At 41.5% G+C, this 20,426-nt stretch overlaps 2 protein-coding genes across 2 annotated transcripts in view; one reads left to right on the top strand and one right to left on the bottom strand.

Annotated features, from left to right (window-relative positions):
* Cbp80 (Nuclear cap-binding protein subunit 1) overlaps positions 1–20,426 on the bottom strand; it is a 107,434-nt gene that overhangs the window by 33,535 nt on the left and 53,473 nt on the right. The gene's annotated exons all lie outside the window — the stretch shown is intronic.
* On the top strand, positions 3,833–18,423 carry LOC146003156 (uncharacterized). Its single transcript, XM_083141339.1, has 2 exons — positions 3,833–4,073; positions 16,072–18,423. Exons 1-2 carry the CDS (start codon positions 4,044–4,046, stop codon positions 18,334–18,336), a joined length of 2,295 nt encoding a protein of 764 aa, XP_082997465.1. The 5' UTR covers positions 3,833–4,043; the 3' UTR covers positions 18,337–18,423.

Consider the following 20,426-nt stretch of genomic DNA (forward strand, 5'->3'; position numbering starts at 1 on the left):
CAGCTACTTAGACTTCAGATTATACACAAGATGAACGAATGAAATAGCTACTGTTCATGTTCTGTGAATTTATCCTTCACCAAGTTGTGAGCAAAATTGTATCTACTGTCTACATTTTCACTCTTCACTGCAAACAAATTATACAAGATAGTTTTACCTATTGTCAAGGTGGCAGACGGCAGTGCCGATTTGACTGAGCCCTCCCTGGCTAAGGGTTGGTACGCTGGATTATTTTTCGGATGGGGGCAGGCCCGTAGCTAGAACTGACCTCCAGGGGGGGCTGAAGGGTTATCAGGGGGGGCTTTGTAAACCAAGTCCAGTTTTCAAAAGTTTAATAGTATTAAATGAAGGTAAATTATGAGTGTCGGGGTCATTAAATTAATTTAAAATATAAAATTTAGAAATACCATACAAAATACTACATTTTTTTTCTATATCTTTTAAAACATCTCTTGAAGTGCTAATGACTGCTACTGATACCTTAATACACACTCCATATTATTTTTGATGATACAGATATTTATATCATACATATTAAAATGTGCAATTTTCACTTCAATCATAGTGCCTACCATACATTCCACTCCCAGCCAAAGCAATAAAACTTGGGATCTGTTGACATTTGACGCAGATGCGGAAGTAATGTGGATGACTTTAGAAAGTTCTTTCATAGGGGGCCTTTTTTATCTGTACTTTCACTGCCCCTGTTGCAGCCGCTCGTTTGAACAGTCCGAAGTTAAGAAAAAAATAATATACTCTTGTCAACATTTTCACTCTTCGCCTCAAACAAATTAGAATACAAAATAGTTTTACCTAAAGATGACATCAAAGTCACAGATTTCTTTCAAACGAGCGGCTGCAACAGGGGCAGTGAAAGCACAGATAAAAAAGCCCCCCTATGAAAGAACTTTCTAAAGTCTAGAGAATTCTCTAAACACTTGCCGCTGCTTAGACTTCTGCTCATAAACAAGATGAACGAACGAAGTTATGAACAAAATAATATACTCTTGTCTACATTTTCACTCTACGCCTCAAACAAATTAGAATACAAAATAGTTTTACCTAATGTCAATGGGGCTGGCGGCAGTGCCAGGGGGGGCCGAGCACCCCCTGGCCCCTGCCTGTCTACGGGCCTGGGGGTGGAATTGTAAAGATGAATATTACATAGCTTCGTTCTAGGGGGTGGGCGTTACACACTATAAAATATTAGATAATTAACCATTTGTAAGTTTCGTTTCAAAGTCCCGCACCGTGACCGTGCGATTTAAGGTGCAAGCTTTTTGCTCTGGCTACAGGAAGGGCGTAGGTTCGAGTCTCCTTGGGGGAAGCATAACTTTTCTCCTCAGATTTCGGACAGTGTCCATTCGTGAGGAAATTGGGGAGCTACGAATGAGTATCGTAACCCGGTCATAGAAAAACTACAACAACGACTGAGGGTTCGTCGTGCTGACCACACGTCACCCCGTACCTGGTTGGATGATCGCCCACCTCTGCTGAGGCATGTGGGACTAAGGCCGGCAATCGGTAGGTAGAGTCCAATTACTTTCGGAACATCTCCAGCAGACTGAGCGAGTCTGTCTAGCGAGCCTAGTGGATGTGCAGAGCTTGAGCAAGGGGCTTAGCGATAGGTTCTGGGTTGAGATGACGTCAGCGGCTCGCTTGGTTGATTGGCTGCTTCGAGAGTTGTGACTCGTTCCGAAGTTTCAAATGAATAACAGCCAAAGATGCTGCGGAAATAATCTTCCTCTACGTATACGCACTGGCCCTTAGAAGCTGTTACTCCACGGGTTATGCTAACTTTCGTTTTAAAAGTTGTTCAAAGACGAAAATGGTAGTCCGGTCATTTTAAGGTGGTTGTGCAATAAAACTTTGGTTTTCCCAGTTCTTTACTACTTTTATTATAAAATTTTGATTTTCTTAAAATTTTTGGAACCCCATCAGCTCTCCACCCCCACAGTTCAGTTTATACAACATATACAGCGCGCCACCGAATGAACCAGGTAAACAACTTTTCTTAATAAAGTGTTTGTTTGACGCCTCCTTTCGACGCTAACAACACTCGAAAAACAAATTTTATTCTCAATGTATGCAAACTCGAGACACATACTAACAGTCGTCACTAATGGATTTACTTCTTGAGATCTTTGTTTCACGTCCACTTTATGCACAGATAGGCTAATCAGGACTGGGCCTACAGTTTAAAGCGGGATCCGAACCACTATGTGCCTCCAGGGTTTTGTTTTTAAATACTATAAACAAAATATATGGATTTACGTATTAATAAGACCAGGAAAATAATTTAATTGCATGGTTTTCCCTCCGTTAACATTTTTGGGATTAAATAAGGGAAATGTCCAATTGAGGCTGAAAACGTGCATTTTAAAGTACCTATATTTACATATCTTACTCACAAGTACATTTATATACATTGGAGCCGTGGTAGTATAGGCGGTAGGGCGTCTAACTTCCACGTGCGAAAACCGGGTTCGATTCCCGGGCGGGGGGTAATCTAAGGTCGCAATTTTACCGTGACTCAGTATGTTCGAGAAACCTCTGAACCTGGTTCTCCATCTGCGTGAGATCGAGGGCCGGTAAAAACTTGTTCAAAAAGTCGACGAGCGCCCGGCCCCAGCCAATCCCAAAGATTTATCAGTTTTTAAAACCTCAAGCATTAAATAATATGTACCTTTGAAATTAAATAAATTATGGCGTAATCATGAAGAGTAATAGTCAGATCGTGTCTAGGCTTGTTGACAAATATAAAATCAAAATTAAATTGGTTGTCAACCACCGGATCTAATGAACCTCTCACCGCCACACTGGCGTACGCAGGGGGTACTGATGGGGCAACAGTCCCTCTGCAAATTTAGAGAAAATCTAAATTTTCAAATGAAAGCAGTAAAGAACTCAGGGGGGGGAGTTGTTAATGCAAACGACCCCCGATTACCATTTTTGTCTTTGAACAACTTTTAAAACGATGCTTAAAAACGGTAATTACGAAATATCTTTTGGTGTGGCCCTACTTGAGTTATGTGATATCGCACGGCCCGGCGGTTGATAAACACTGCTCTAATCAGTGAGGCTGCCGAAAAAGTCGTGATAGTTCCTTTGTGGTAGAGAAGAATTGTACCCAGGACCTATTTTTGTGGAAGGAAAAGGTCCTGCTTAAGACTAGGCTGGACCTTTGGGCGTCTCAAAAGAAAAATGTTTCCAAATCTTCCTCTCGTTTCGAATAAACGCTTTGAGATTCCAAAAACTGAAAAATTACATCTGCTTTGGGTTCCTTTTAGAGCATTCACGTGAATCTTCATGTGGTTTCCTCTCGCCGTTGCATAGTTGTTCTCAATAGTTTCGTTTCTACGTTAGTCTATGAAACTATTGATAATATCTAGACAACACAGAAAGCAAAGCGCATGTGCGTGTCTAGAAGGCATTCTAAGCACATGTAATTTATCGGAACATCATAGCGGCTTTTAAGGAGACGGCATCGGCCAAACCTTAAAACCCACAATCTTCCAAATGTAACTTTTACATTACGGAAGCAACGTTTGACGTACAAAGAGGAAAGAAGTGAAATTATCGGTACCATCTCGTGATATCAAAGGGAAAGAGCCGAAAAAAAGAAATGAATGGGAGAGAAGTAAAAGAACGCGCAAGATAAACGCATGCATAGAAAGCGAGTGCATGGAAACACGGAGGAGAAATGCAACCGGAAGTCGAGTCGACGCCAGGGAGCGCGCACAAAAGCAGAGTCGGAAGCTGAGGAAACCCGCTGGACCATGATCTTGGGAGAGAAGCAACCTCGCAAGCATTCGCGGCGAGCAACTAGGACACTCCAGACGCGCCGTTCCGAGAGAGTGGCAAAAGGCCCTGGCCTGGTGGTACACTGACCCCCCCCCCCTTCACGAGGGTTGGAGCGAACACGGTGAGGTGCTTCGTTGCAATGTTCTTCGAGTAAAGGAAGGATACGCAACTAAGTGTTTAGTCCGGTGGACTCGTAGCGAGGATCTTCAACGGATGAAGCAGGACTTTCCTCGGCCAACATGACAACCGTCATCGTTGTCCTGTTTGCGGTAAGTGATTCTTGTTATTACCCTTGGATACTTGCATTCGGGGTGTGAAATCGTTGGAGACCGTTGGGGAGGAAGAATTGAAGGGCTCGGGAGTAAAATATGGTGACCTTCTGGTCATTGTTGAGTTTGTTAAGCAGAAAGGTTATTGGAAGTTAAAATGTAGATAATCTGTTTTCGTGTTGTGTTTACCAATTTCAGAAGAGTTCATTGAGTCCAATGCAAAATGCATGACATGGCAACTACACGTGAAAATTGAAGGATGGCTTTTTACATTGTAATTCAGTAAGGGCCAAAATGTCACTTACCATGTTCTGCGTTTTCCGGGCCGTTCAATTATTATATGATACTACATATAAAAGTGAATCTCTAATGATTTAAAAATATATATACATATATATTTAAATATGAATCAAGGAATAATTTGTTACTTTTATATACAGCATATCAGATATTTATAAAGGAAGAAACTAATTCGTTGACGACTGGTTAAAAATGTAAATAAATTCAAAATAGAGGGTGACTCAGAAAGACGACAAATTTTGAAATAGAGGGTTAGAGAAGAGAATAAATAGTTGCAAGAGATTTAATCATGGAAATGATTGATTTAGTTTATTTACTTCGCGTCTTGTGCCTCTTGACTAATTTGCGAAGATGGAGATGGGTGATGAAATGATGAAATTGATGAATGGACATTCACAAACAACCGAGCGGGATTCGAACCCGGGACCCTTGGCGTCGTAGCGCGATGTGCTAACCACTCGGCCACAGGATCCGGCAATCATGGAAATGAGTAGTGTAGAGGATGCCATTACATAATTACACACCGCTGAAAAGATGGGTGGGTTGATGAGGATTTTCTCACGGATCCTTCCGACTACATCTGCTACAACTGAAGAATCGCTCAGATTCTTGTGGACAGGTTACGTCGAGCTATGCAGGATGTCTCTTGTCGACTGCAGGAATGTTTGAGGAGAAATGGCCATCTTCTGAGCGTCGTCTTCAAGACATAAACCCTCCCAGCTTTTCAGCGGTGTGTATGGTTTTATCATGTAAAAGTTTTTGTTTACTTTCGCACTTAATTTCACTGTGGGTGTCATAAAAATTGCCGTTTGTGCAAGAAACACTGAAGGAACACATTAAGAGGAATTGAGAAAATGTGACTTATCACATCACCATAAAGAGATGAGAGACAACATGTTGTTATATTCGGTTTCCTTGTTTCTTACTTGTACAGTCACGAACACTTTTCTGGATTGTAACAACCCCATTGACTTTTAGTCAATCATTACAATCCAACAGAGTCCGTGACTGTACATACGGAATACAGTGGGGAAAATATTGCAATAAAAATCACGAAATAAGGAATAATTTAGAATGAGAATACTGAATTAATGAATAACAAAATAATTTTCAAAACACGGTAATATCGACAAATAATAAAAAAATAAAAACACTAAATCAACAGCACATAAAAAAATGGCCGATACTTAAATAATACTGACTCTGATATTTGATGATGTTACAACTGTAGGGTGCATACAAAATACTTGCATCCAAAGCTTGTTTTAAGTCTACTTTATTTTCAAAGCTTGTTTTAAGTCTACTTTATGTTCGGTTAAATCCATCGGAACCGGACCTACAGTTGAAAGAGGTATATGAACCGCTATGCAATGTGCTTCACTAGAAATCGAACCCGGAGCCCCTTCCTTACAAATGCGAAGTTCTGTCTGAACTTGACGTGTATGAAGATGACAGGAAGTCGAAATACTAAGGAAATACAAAATCCCGGAAGCTTTTTGTTAAGGTATTGCACTTAAACGTTGTCTTTCTGTCGAAGGTTTTTCCTTGATAACTCTTCCTTACATCGACAGACGAAGAAGATTTGCTTATATCGACTGAAGTAATTAACGGTGCAACACCGTTACCGCATTTAAGAGCAGTAGCGAAACTGCAAGGCCAGTAAATTGCACATCAGATTACTTCTATCATAACTACCGGAAACGTTATTTGAGAGCTGTTGCTCAATCAGGGATCGAACCTAGATTATTTGATTTTTTCATATTCCTTTTACTATAATTATGATTTTTTCAGGCGGTTGTATGGCCAGTGCTTGGATAAATGCTGTCTGCGTCTGCTGATAGAATTCTGGACTCTCAGTGTTGCTAACCAAGGTTATATTCCACTACAATGTCACTTTCTCACTTCGCACATAAAGATGCTAGCACTAAATCCACTAAAGGAGCCTTGAATTTTGTTATAGCGTCGCTTTTTGAAATTTCTGGCTAATCACGACGAAGAGGATGAGTGATGATATGATGAAAACTTCGGGGTTTTGGAATCGAATCCTTGATGCAACTGCAAGTCTTACACTCCGTATCGAAGTGAAGCACTGGGGATCTTTGGCCTAGCCGTTTGGGAAAACTTCTCTCCTTTCTCAAAAATTATATTTGTTTACAGTTTACGCCAAAGCATTCACATCAATTTGCTTGCTTTCGCTATTGTCTAGATATCGGTGACGAAAAATAGGCTTACTTAGCCACGAAACTATTGCGAATGTCTGGAAACAATGAAAGCAAACCATACGAAGTTTCACTGGAAGAAATTCAAAGACGACTTTATTTCGTTAGAATTTTGAATATAGTGGATTTTCGAAAGCGGGGGTATTTTTGAAAACTGCTGACGCCGGCCCAAGGTCTGGAAACTATTCCCTGAAATTAAAGATCTGTTGTTGATACAAGCGTTGGTTTGGTGGAGAAAAGGGGGACTTCATTCTCGGTCATGATATGGAATCTGCCGCTATATGTAATCAAGAGTTCCTTGACATGAATCCCGGGAGGGCCACATTTCAGAGGTACAAGATCCAACTCAAAACTGCAGACGCAAACCGGTTTGGGCTGTCTTTCTTTGTTATGGGTTTTTTGACATGCGCTATGGCATAATGCAGAGTCTAAGACCTGTCCTATCTCACTATGACACGTGGTCCTAAAACGCTGTGTATAAGTGTTTAGACACACCCATTTTACTGGGTCTTCAAGGATAGTGTCAACAGAAACACCATCATTCTCTTATTGAAATGAATAATTTTATTCACAATTTCTAATCAATTGTTCTTATGTATTTTAATCATGAGACGAAAACAAAATAATTTGCCGCGGTATTCCATGTGCTCTTGGTCTCCTTAAGATAATCGCAACGATGAGGATGATTCGATGCTTACATTGATTGAATTAAGTTATTTTACGTCGCTTTTCTGTCACTTGGGGCTAACAGCGACCACAAGGATGGGTGATATGATGAAATTGATGTAGGAACACTCTCAGAAAACACAAAGCCCGGGATTCGAAACTGGGACCCCTGGCGTCGTAGCGGGCTGTGCTACCCACTCCGCCAATGAGGTCGGCGAATGATGATTACTAGGGCCCGGGACTTTGTTATAACATATTTTTCAATTGGCTTCGGATCTATTATTGGGGTGAGATCTTTACATATCGGATGAAAATCAGCCGAAATAGACAAACTTGACAAAGCATATTTTGACATATTTCACCAATTTCGCGTTTTTACAACATATTTCTTCAATTTTGTTGTAATAAGACATATTTCTGTATAATTTCGTACTTCTCTCGCACATAATCGGTTATTTCATAATTTTTTCTTCGTGGCGTTAGCACAACGGATAGTTGATATTGTCGATGGCAGGATATGGAAATTACGGAAGAAGAAAGGTGCCGTCCTTTCTTAGTACAGAACAATATAATAACCCACTTTTTTATCCCGCCGACAATTGATAGCCATGCAAACTTGACTGAGGCAAAATGTTCTCTCCCATTGTTGCACGGAAAGTAAAGAAGTTTCGTTCTCATTTCTTTGCCTTTTTCGCTTTTCACAAAAATCAGTCAAAAGTAAAAATAACATTAGGTACATTACAGGCCCTACTCTACTCTATCGGGTATGGGAGAAATTCGAGACTACTGTTGTGCACATTTTTGGCTTTACTGGGAATATTTCTGCATTTTCCTGACATATCTGTAATTTTTCATGACATAGTTTCCAATTTATATGACACAATTACATACATATTTTAGTTTTATATGACATAAAGTCCCGGGCCTTAGTGATTACATTCAACTGATGAAGAGTCAACAAAGAGCAACAGGCGAGGATTCGAAACAGAAAACCTTCGCCTACGAGATTGTAAACTTTGATAACACAAGCAAAGGGCACAATATATGTTAATGTTCTCGGGTTACCGGCCAGGTTAAGTCTGAGTTAGCGCAACGTTTCGTGCGTTTCAGGGAAAAATGAGAGCAATGAATGAGCTCCAAGCGTTTGACGCTAACGGCGACTTAACCTAGCTGGTAACCGGAGTACACTTGTCGCCATGAACGCTAGAATTCCTACATATGTTAATGCGGTTAATCTATCTCAAAACACGAGGAGAGAAAGATTTACCAACTTTTACCCTATCTCGTCTGGAAGCTAACAATTGAATCAAAGATGTTGGCAAGCCAACAATGAAAACCTGTTCTGTGAGCCTCTTCACTGTTATTTAACGATGACACTCGTAACTCTTATTTAATAAATGACGGCGCGCGTCAACAAATTAGGCTTTCTCTTCCAAGCAACATAATGCATCTGAGAGCATGCAATTAACAATGCCGTCACAATTTTTCTGCACCTCTCATGCTGAACCGCATTCACAGCCACGGTAGACATCCTGTGCGCATTGTTGTCCTGTAAAGCGTTATCTTCAACTCTAAAAGTATGTTGTGATTATTAACTGTTAATTGTTCAATAATTCGGGTCAGCGGATGCACCAAACAATGTTAGTGTTTAGAGCGTGTTCACAGCGAATGCACTTCAAGGTTGGGTTCCTCCATAATGCTCTTATGACTGCCTGGGCCCCGCCTTGTTCCTTCGTTACTTCCACGTCCGAAACGCACTTGGATTTTCTTCAGATAGTTCCACGCCGTGGACCGCGGAACGAAGTTGTAACGTTACAACTACTGTTTTGGAATGCCATGATGTAATGCAATATACACTATCTGATCAAAAGTATCCGGACAAGCGGACACATACTCTAAACTGTCATCAGACGTACCTTATACCACAAGTTCCAGTAACTGACATTAATACGAAAAGAGTCCACCCTTTACTGCGATGATAGCTCTAACTCTGCGGTGGAGACTTTCAATCAGGTATCAGAACGTCTCCGGGGAAATGGCAGTCCATTGCTTCTGAATTGCTGTAGCCAAAGCAGGTCGCAATGTGAGTCGTTGTGGTGGAGCGAACCCAGCGTTCTAATTTATCCCAAAGGTGTTTCGATGGGTTTCAAGTTAGGGCTCTTGGCCGGCCAATTCATTTCTGTAATGTTATTGTCTGCAAACCATTCCCTCACAGGCCATTTTATGACAGGGAGCTTCGTCATGCTGATACAGGCAATCGTCATCGCCGAATTGGTCATAATGCCTTTGTACCTTTTCGCATTTAGATTTGCGTTCAGTTTTACGAGGGGGTCCATTCCGTTCCATGAAAAAAACTCTCCAAATTTCACTGTTGGCACTACACATTCTGGCAGATATCGTTCTACAGGCATTCGCCACACCCAACCCTTCCCATCAGACTGCAACATGGTAAAGCGTGATTCGTCACTCCAAACCACATGTTTCCAGTCGTCCACAGTCCAGTTGCGTCGTTCTTTACATCACTGTAGGCGACGTTTAGCATTTACAGCAGTAATGGTTGACTTGTGGGCAGCTGCTCGACAATGGAAACCCATTTGTTTCAATTCTCGGCGCACAGTCTCGTGCTGGTTGGACAATCAGTAGCACTGTGAAAATCCTGGGTGATGTTTTCACACGATGACTGGCGATTTTCGCGAACCATTTTCTTCAACGAACGGTGGTCCTTTTCTGTCATTACACGTGGTCTATCCGACCGTGGTTTTGCCTTCACGTTTTCATTTCACAATCACGTTACTAACAGTTCACTTGGGGACATTGAGAAGGGCTGAAATGTCTCCGATCGATTTACTGCTCATGTGGCAACCGATACCTAGACCACGTTCAAAGTCACAGAGCTCCCTTGAGTTGCCCATTCTGCTCATACTTCTCACTAAACAACGCAGAGCCCCCTGCTTTTATTTTATATATGTTGGTCAGGTCATAGGCACCTCTAGTACACGTCACTTTACGAGTGTCCGGATACTCTAATCAGATAGTGTATATCGAACATACACCTTCATAGGTGTGCGTCTAATATCTTCTCACTTAGAAATTCAGTATAACTGCCGTTAATAAACACTATTATACCCCTAAACAAAAGATGAAGCATTTTCAAACCCACAAAATTTCTAAGCAACAAGGGGAGGAGGTGGAGGACATTATATCTTATGTAATTGAATGAGTCAGTGACAAAGTGGAGATGTTTACAACTCTTGTACATTCCTGTTCACATAAAGTGGAACATTTCATAAGGTTGGACAGTTGAAGTATGTGTCACTTTATGTGAAGAGGAGTGTACCAACTAAACAAACATTAATATTGGTATAACAACAGGACAAACACGGCTATTTATAACCGAAGTAACAAGTAGCACGCGAATACGTCATATGAACGTGTCGTCTGCTGTTTGGACCCTCATGCGCAATAAAATACTGTCTTTGCCCCCCCCCCCCCCCCGGTTTTGGCACCTCGGTCCCCGGTTTTGAAACCCAATCACCGCAACTGTATGTGTCACTAGTAACATTAGTGTGAACATCCCGTGTCGCTTGTCCCATTGGTCTGAAAGTTTCCTTACACTCATGTCGATGGGTTTTCCATTTATCGTTTTATGCAATTATCATTACCATCATCGCCGCAATTAGTTTAAATCGGAAGAAATAAGACCAAAAATACAAATGCTTCAGTGTGTATATATTTAAAACAAATGATGATGATGATGATGATGATAATGAACCTAATTCATACACAAAAATTTAGTTACTAAGAGCATTCAACGCGTATTTTTTCTCCCGTATTAATGAAAGTATAACGATAACAGGACGTGGTAGACTGTCGAGAATGATGGTTAATGTCTTCGCGACCACTGTACCAAATATCATAGCAATTATCACATTCATAGAAATGCTTCATGTCAAAGAATCAGACGCTGCAGCGAAAACTCCATTTACTTCCATTATAAGCAGACGAATACCATGCACCGAGACCAACACCAGCGCCTCTAGCGGTATCATATTCGAGTGGAACCAGCCAGAGAGGCCAGAACCGTGCCGTTTTCCACACTACGTTGTTCAAGGCGCTGTAGTGGGACCACAGGGAAAAAATCCTGCTCAGAACAGCATCGCGCTCGCGGGTATGGGGGAAGGGCAAGGGGGAGGAGCCTTCACGCGGTCCATGTCAGTGTTGCCAGGCCTATTGATTTCTCAGGCGATTTCCTTATTAAACTGTTGCTATGGAACCACGAAGGGGATGCAGGTATGTGATAATATCAAACTCAAGTGGTGTTTTCTGAGGGGGCAACACCATTACTGGGTAATATGCCTAGTTTACCCACTGATAAATATACTTTGCTTCCCCCTTCCTGGAAAAAATTGCGGACGTCCAAGATTAAGGGGCAATAGCCCCCTAGCCCACCAGTGCGCACGCCCATGCTACCCACGAGAACGTCGTTCATCCGCTACTATTATATCATCAGAAATTTAGCACTTCTTGTTTCCCAAGGAACAATCTCCCGATTTCTTTAAGTCTGACCTGGCAACACTGACCCGAGCACCGACAACGGCAGGGAAGATGCGCGAACGCTTTTGACCGAAGATTCTTTTCCTTGTGGTCGATCTTATAGCATGTTGATGCATGTTTGCCTCCTGAAATTGGATGTGGTGCAACATGGGTTTGTTTAATCTGTAGGATAGAAACCCATGAATCTATAGGAGGCTGAAGTTGCTCTGTAGACATTGTGCTGTGTAGCTGACAGTAAATTGTGTCTGAGCTTGCAGAGCTAAATTGTTTTGTGCCTGCCTAGCTGGTGTGTCCGTGACCAAATTAGATAGTTCGGAGTATTGAGAGGTACTGCATACAAGATCATGATGGGTTATAGTGTATCTGGAAAAACGTTACTGGAGAAACACTGGAGAAACACAATCAGGGAAGAAAGTGTAAACTGAGTGACAGAGTGCGACAAACATTAAAGGGGATTTTGACCACAAATTAGACAACAATGGCTGTGAAAGTCACGGAGCGAATATATATAGTCCCTACAGTCATTTCATCAATTTCATCTGGCTACCATTCTTCTTCACAACCCAGAGCTATCGAACATAGAGATGAGGCACTTACAAGGGCTGATTCTGCACCACACAGCCCCGCTATCTGTTGCAACTCAGGAGAGGAATGCCAGTTTTACCTTTCGTCACACACACCTCTGGTAAATCGAGCAGAAATCTTGCAAGGCATGGGGTGAAGACTGTCCACAGACCACCATTGAAGATCAAGCTCCTACTCTGTTCAGTCAAAGATGACCTGGAACTCCTTTGAGTGAACCAATGAGAAGACAGCATCCAAGCTCTGCATTATCATAGTCATGTATTTAATCTTACACCAGTCTCCAAATTATACTCTATGTGATCAGAAGTATCCGGACACCTACCTCAAAATAAAGTACAAGTTTGGGCAACCCTCCATTGGGAACACTGACAGTCAATACAGTGTGGGCCCACCCTTAGCCTTGATGACAGCGTTCACTCTCACAGGCATACTTTCAATCAGGTGCCGGAAGGTTTCGTGAGGAATGGCTGCCCATTCCTCGCAGAGCTCCAAAATGAGAGGAGGTATTGATGTGGATCGGTGTAGTCTAGCACGAAGTCGGCATTCCAAAACATACCAGAGATGTTGTATGGGATTCAAATCAGGACTCTGCGCAGGCCAGTCCATTAGTGGGATGTTGTTGTCGTCAAACCACTTCTCCACAAGCCCTGCAGTATGGACGGGTGCTCGGTCGTGTTGAAAGACACAATGGTCATCCCCGCACTGGTCTGAGACGGTAGGCAGCATGAAAGCTGTTAAAATGTCAACGTAAGCTTGTGCCATGACATTGCCATGTAAAGCAACAAGAGGGCCAAGCCCCCTCCAGGAGAAACATGACCACACTGTAACCCCGCCACCTCCGAATTTCACTGTCGGCACTACACAGGCTGGTAGATCGGATCGCCACATTGTGTACTGTGATTCATCACTCCACACAACTGTTTTCCACTGTTCTATGGTCCAGTTTCGACGCTCCTTGCACCACACGAGGCGGTGTTTGGCATTTGTCTGTGTGATGTTTGACTTATGGGCAGATGTTCCGCTATGGAAACCAAGTTGCCACACCTTGCGCCAAACAGTAATGGTGCTTGGAGTAGATCCTGATGCAGTTCAGATTTCCTGTGTGATGGTGGCGATGGATGATTGACGATAATGCTGTACGACCCTCTTCAATGGTCTCTGGAGGTCAACATGGGAGGTTGGCCTGCATGCTTTTGGGTTGTACACATCCCTTCACTATAACATCGGAAACAGTGGACAGAGGGATGTTTAGGAGGGTGGCAATCTCACACACAGACTTCCTACACACGTGGCACCCAACCAACTGACCACGTTGAAAGTCTGTGAGTTCCTCAGACCATCCCATACTGCTGTCTCACACTGTCTGCAGACTACTGAGTTCGCTGACTATGTGTTCTACGTGGTAGATGGCAGTACTGTGTAGCCATCTATGATAAACACACGTTTCACGGTGTGTCCAGATACTTTTGATCACATAGAGTACATTCCATGATGATGAGAGCAATGTATGCGCTCGAAACATTGGAAGCTAATGCCAATTTAACCTGACTGGCAAGCCAAGAACACTTGTTCAAGGTGTTTCCATATTTTTGTCCAACCCCAGTATACTCTCTGGTTACCTTGCTGAAAGGTGACTATAGCATTCACACCATTTCTCCCAATCACTTTTTTGTATCTTATGAGTATATGTTTACTGTAGGTATGCATTTATTTTAATACCTACATAAAGTTATCAAAATAACACTAATCTCTTCGTTTAAATTACTACATGATTTTGCAATGTACATATTATGTTATGCAGCAGAAAATTCAACAATTTCTTCCTTGGAAGGATAGTAACAATGAAGGCAAAGGCTATACTGAACTGTGCTTCTGGGGTTCCTGAATTTTCTTTGATTCAGTACTTTATTATGCACACCTTTAACTTGGTGAATGATAGAAAACACTTCTATTTTCCTTTCCATCCATTATCTATCCACATAATTTTCATCTTTTTATCATATTTTGACTTGCACTACTTTCCAAATATTTATTTATATTATTTCATCTTATCTGCCATCTATATATTTCTATTTCAAAACTCCTTTCTTTCCATCTTGTGTCACAAATATCTGGCTTATAAACAGCTCTCTTTGAAACAAATAGCCATGCTTATATAACCAAAATTAAGGCAGGTAGAATTGTCTTCATAAGTACTTCAAGTTTATTTCTATTTTACACATTTTAATGCATATTGTTTAGTTTTTATGGCATACTTGCCTGCATATTTTTAGTGCACATAAATATGATGTGACCGCAATGATCATTTTTGTTCTGTAGATAATCACAATAGTTTTGTTACTACGTAAGCCCATTAAACAATTACAAATACGAGTGTGTACCCAAAAGAAACCAGAATTTTTTTTAAAAGCCATGTTTTTTTTTTTTCTTTTTTACTAAACAACCTTATTACCTTCAAAGTACTCTCCATGACACTTAATACATTTGTCCAATCTGTGATTCCATTCTTGGAAACATTTTTTAAACTCATCTGTTGTGATGGCTGACAGCTTCTTCCTCGTTTTTTTCTTCACCTCTTCTACGTCCTCAAATCGTTGTCCCTTCATGTTCCTCTTCATTTGGGGAAACGAAAAAAAATGTCGCACGGAGCGAGGTCAGGTGAGTAAGTGGCATGGGGCAAGAGAGTCATGCTGTTTTTTGCCAAAAACTTGCACACTGAGATGGCTCTTTGTGCTGGTCACTCAGATTCCGAGGCACAAATCTTCCCAAATCTTCCTTTAAAATTTGCTGAACCAAGCTCCAAGATAGTCCAGATAACTTCCTCAGCTATTCAATGGTCCGTCGTCGATCTTCGAGCAAAAGTTCACGAATTTTATCGACATTTTCATCCGTTCTGGAAGTTGACAAGACGTCCAGAATGGGGTTTGTCATCAATCGACATGTTACCTTTCTTGAAGTGAGAAAACCACTCGTACACTTGAGTTTTCCCCATAGCGCTATCCTGGTAAGCTGTGTTCAACATCACAACCGTTTCTGCGGATTTTTTCCAGAGCAGGAAACAAAATTTTGCAGCCACACGTTGTTCTCTTACATCAGCCATCACAAAAAACAAGGTGCGAGCAAAACTGCTTTTACGAAAAAATCACCGTGACCAGAGACAACCTTCCCCGGCGAAGCCACTGGGTGCACTGAACTCACAATGAGTTGCTCGACGCTTGCCTAGTGGGAAAAATTCGTACTATGGAAGCTCCACCCAGCGCAGCGTTATTCCGGTTTCTTTTGGGTACACCCTCGTATGTAGACAACAGCAAAAGCAAACTACACAAAGATTCATGTGAAAGCTCAGGAAGGAATCTTAAGGACATGTAATTTTTCAGGATTTGGAATATCATAGGTTTTTTTTTTTTCCGAAAAGAGAGGAAATTTTGAAAACTACTTCGTTGGTGTTGGCTAAAGGCCCAATCGAGCCTTAATGATAACAGCTACTAAAAATATATAATTATGTATGATTGTTGTTTGTAAATATTTATCTATATCTGCATTGTTGACATAAAAAATTATTTGTTTTTATTTTCAGTTACGGAACACTAGTATGGTGAACCACTGCATACAACCATACATATTACATTATATGTAATATTACAAGTACCTCACAGCTATTGTCTTTATTTCAGATGGCTCCAATGTTGTGGATGCAAGGCAGCTGCATGAGGGACAGAATGCAAGGTTTTGTGATGGGAGACATACCCCCTTGCTGCCTCTTGGAAAACTTGCGGGCAGGGAGATTTGCATTTCCTACGCGACGTGATGATGCACAAGACGAAAAACTATCCGAATCCCAAATCAGGAACTCCACAGTGGGGATGTTTAGACTTATTCTTCCATTAGAGGAAGACAGAAACCAGGAGAGGGAACAACCAGGCCTTGTGTTTCGTGTGGACAGGACTAAGAAGTCTGTATCGGACACAGGAGCCAAAAATACACTCGAGCCACGCAACTGGCTCCCCATTAGTGCAACCGCTTCGCAACATTCGACTCCATCTGGTATTACCAGGCACCATGTTTATCTTCCAGAATCATTAGTTCAGCCACGAATGCTTCGATCGAAGATTCCTTCAAAGTGGGAACACATTCTTCGCAAAGCTGTGTTTCAAAGTATGAGGAGGAATGGAGGCATTCATCGTGGACAACTCAGTGTCTCCCTTAAGGACATGACCGATAAGGATCTCTGGGAAAAGTTGACCGAGGCTCAATTTGTTTCGCCAGCAATGACGTCCATTTCGAAAGAAGACACTTCAAATGCGGACTCGAGAGTATTCGGCCTTCCTCGAGACATCAGCACTGTAGCAAAGGGAGTGCTTGTTCGCAAAGGTAACGGATTTGAATTCCGCATTCTTGATCAAAACAGGAAGAGATCAATATTCTCGAAGTTACCGGAAGCTTCTCACATAAACCCTCAAAGCAACTGCGTGTGTGGAGTTCCTTCTCCACATGACGGTTTTGTAGCACTCTGGTCTGTACGGAAAATAAGACACAGTGGACCTGGATTTGGTTTTCCACGTTTTGAATTACACTTCAGTGTTCTTCCTGCTGCAAATTCCCCCATGGCACCCCCTATCCATGAGCAGCCAGACACGCCTCCCTTCTTTACACAGCATGCACCTCCTCTAACTCAACATGCTCCTTTTCAGTCACAACACTTCCCAGATACCCCGCATCATTTTACAGACACCCCGCACAAACCTCCAGATTTTCAAGACTATGGTCAACCCTCACCACCTCCAGGTTTCTACGACCCCGGTCCTGGCAATCATTACAAAGGTGTTCCTGTGTATTCCGGTCCAGAATATGACCCCCGTTTTCTTGCCATCTATCGAGAAGTTTTGGAGTCATATCTCAGAAAGAAAAGGCCACCATCCTTCACGAATCAGCTCACCAGTCCCGCAGTAGACACCCCAGGACCACCTCCAACATTCGTTCCCAGTTTACGCCCCATCTATTACTCTGACATTCCTCACAGATCACCAGGCTTCAGACCGTCAATGCGGTACCACCATTTCTCAGAACCAGACCCAGTCTTTCACCATCAACCTCGACGACCTTCCATTACATACGTGACACTGATGCCAATCGCAGCTCTCTCTCCCAGGGAGAGACCCAACATCCTGTCACTAATTAGCGCACCTGGTGAAAAACCAACCCAACTAGAAGCTTCGCCTACTCCATCCTCGCTCAAAACTACATCAAGCAAAACGCCGGCTGCATCTCCATACCCGAACTCCATCAACGAACAGCTTCCTCCTTCGGAGAATGACGATGATGCAAATATTCCATACGTGGCAGCTGCAATGAAAAATGCAGCTCAGGCTGCACCCGATGCTGCTAATTTATCTACAAATTCCACAAAGGTACATCACGATTCTCAAGCAGGCCCAGTTATGAGATCTGACATCACGGTACCAGCCCCCTTGTTGGACACAAAAGCATTTGCGGAAGTTACAAGTTTAACGCCTGCAGCAACAATGACAACCCCTACACAATACACAACCCACTTCACCAACCCTACAACATTATACACTTCAACTTACAACCCAACATCAACCATTACCACACAAAAGGACTATGATACAATTTCAACGATTCCACCATCCAACACTCACTTCCCTTCTACAGTAATATCGAATGGCACTACTGGTTCTCTACTCTTCTCCACTACTTTATTTGAAAATACATTTCCTTCAACAATTAGCCCATTTAAGACAACAACAGAACAAGTGACGATCCAAAATCCCACATCCACTTCTATCCCAACTGTCGCATCAACTGCCACAACCAAATTGGAGCACATCACCATGACCCTTGTGAACCATGCTCGAAGTCATAAAATACTTAAGACAGCAAACACAACAGAGGAACAAACAACCACAGAGTCTTCATGAAATTAGAATAGTTCAATGTAATGTATGTTACAATTCAACAAGTGTGTACAAAAAAACAATACAAGAAGAACAGTTTTTCGTTGACTATTTATGGGAAATTGTCTTATAATTTTATGAATAATAAATAATACAAATAACATGTTGGTCATTTTCATGTGTACTACCTTATGATTGACAAACAATTTAATAAAAACTTAAGTAATAGTAAATGAACAAACGTGGAGCTGTGCAGCACAGTCAAACAAATATTACCAAATGATATGCTGAGGAAATGAAATACTGTAGTTTCTCAAACATCACATGAAAATTTTAATTATAATTCTAATTTTTCCAAGAGAAATTCTCCACAGATTCTACGCTCAGTTTCATGATATACAGAGTTACCTCAAACTTGACTTATATTCCTTTGAAGGCAGGATAGTACAGTCAGTAAATTTGCAACAAATTTAACCCTAAAGTGCCTTTTACCAAGGGGGTCCATTTTCGAGATATTCCACATTTCTTGATTTTGTTGAAAAACTCCCGACTTCCAAGAAAATTGAAGGTGGCTCAGGAAACTTAACCCTTTTACTTTCCACATGCTTTTTTATCAGTTCCACCCATTTCACCTCTCTATGTGCTGTTTCTCCCCCTCTTCCTCTCCTTTCATGTGTGCTTTGTTTCTGCATAAACAGGGGAGAGAAAATGAACAAAAATAAAGGGAACATTGGAAATCCACCTTCAATTTTCTTCACAAAAATGGAAGATTTCAACTTGCCAGAGGAGTTGAAGGTGAAAGGGAAGGTCAGTGGCTCCAGGAGGAGGAGGGGAGGGAAGACATCAAGAGTAGGTTACAGTATGGAGAAGAGGGGGAGAAACAGCCAGCTATGACACCTGCAAGGTGGAAAAACCAGTTTACCTAGGAGAAAATAAGGAGAGACAGTTATTCCTTCCTCAGAAGTGTAGACTGACCAGCCATGTGAGGTTGTGTAGTTGTATGTATATCCTGGTGTAGCTTGAAAAAGTTCTCGGAAACCAGAACGAAACCACTGAAAATAACTGTGTTACATTATTTTCCATCTATAAAAAGTGGTTATGTGAACCGAATAAGAAGAATATATGGCGAGTGAAATTTGGAAGAAACGTGATATAAATTTTTCATTACAATTCATTAAACAGTGTAATACAAATATATTTTTATTGGATTTGAGTGAGTTTTGTTTTGAGCTCACTTGCACAGATAGGCTAATCAGGACTGGACCTACAGTTTTAAGTGGGATCCAAACTACCATGTGCCTCCATCGAGTATGAAACCTGTTACCCCTTGATTACAAGGCAACGATGCAATCAAGGAGGGCCAAATACATTTTTACACTTTTATTAAGTTATAACATGAATGCTCTATGATTATAACAAAATATTTATGACATATTTATTTATTTATTTCGTCTTCTTTTATTTATTTATTTCGTCTTCTTTTACATGGCGAAGTTAAGGCTGTGGAGCCTTTTCTTCCACTTGACCATGTTTACAAAAAAATTGAATATGAAATAATTAAAATTTTGAAAAAAAAGGAAGAAAAAAAATATATAAAAAATTACAGAGAAATAAAAAATACAAAGAGAAATTACATATAAGAAAGGTAATCTAACCTATAGATACGGACACACACACACTCACACACACACATACATATCTTTGCCCTTACACACGTACAAGCAAATACATAACACTACACTTACTTAAGCACAGTCCAATATTACACATACTTAAAACACAGTATGTGTAAAAACATATCTGTTTTTACGACAAGGTAACTAAAAATGTTCTTGCCGTTTTTGACGTCCCATTAATCATGCGCTCACAGAGAGGAAACGAAATGATGCACGTGCCTGCCAAGCAATCGGGAGTTAGTCTGACCATCGACTGTCAGTAATACAGGCACGTTGCGCACACACAGCAGTCATAGTTCGACCAGTGTCGAAGAGAAATGGAGGTATCGAAGCAGCTTGTTCGCATATGTTTGGTGTACGACTTTAAAGTGAGCCTGTTAGATGCCGCATCAAGTCGCCGCATTTGCCAGGCATTTGGGGAGAATGCCGTGAACGAAC

Source organism: Lepisma saccharinum, chromosome 19 (genome assembly GCF_977018435.1).
Source record: "Lepisma saccharinum chromosome 19, izLepSacc3.1, whole genome shotgun sequence".
Classification (NCBI taxonomy): domain Eukaryota; kingdom Metazoa; phylum Arthropoda; class Insecta; order Zygentoma; family Lepismatidae; genus Lepisma; species Lepisma saccharinum.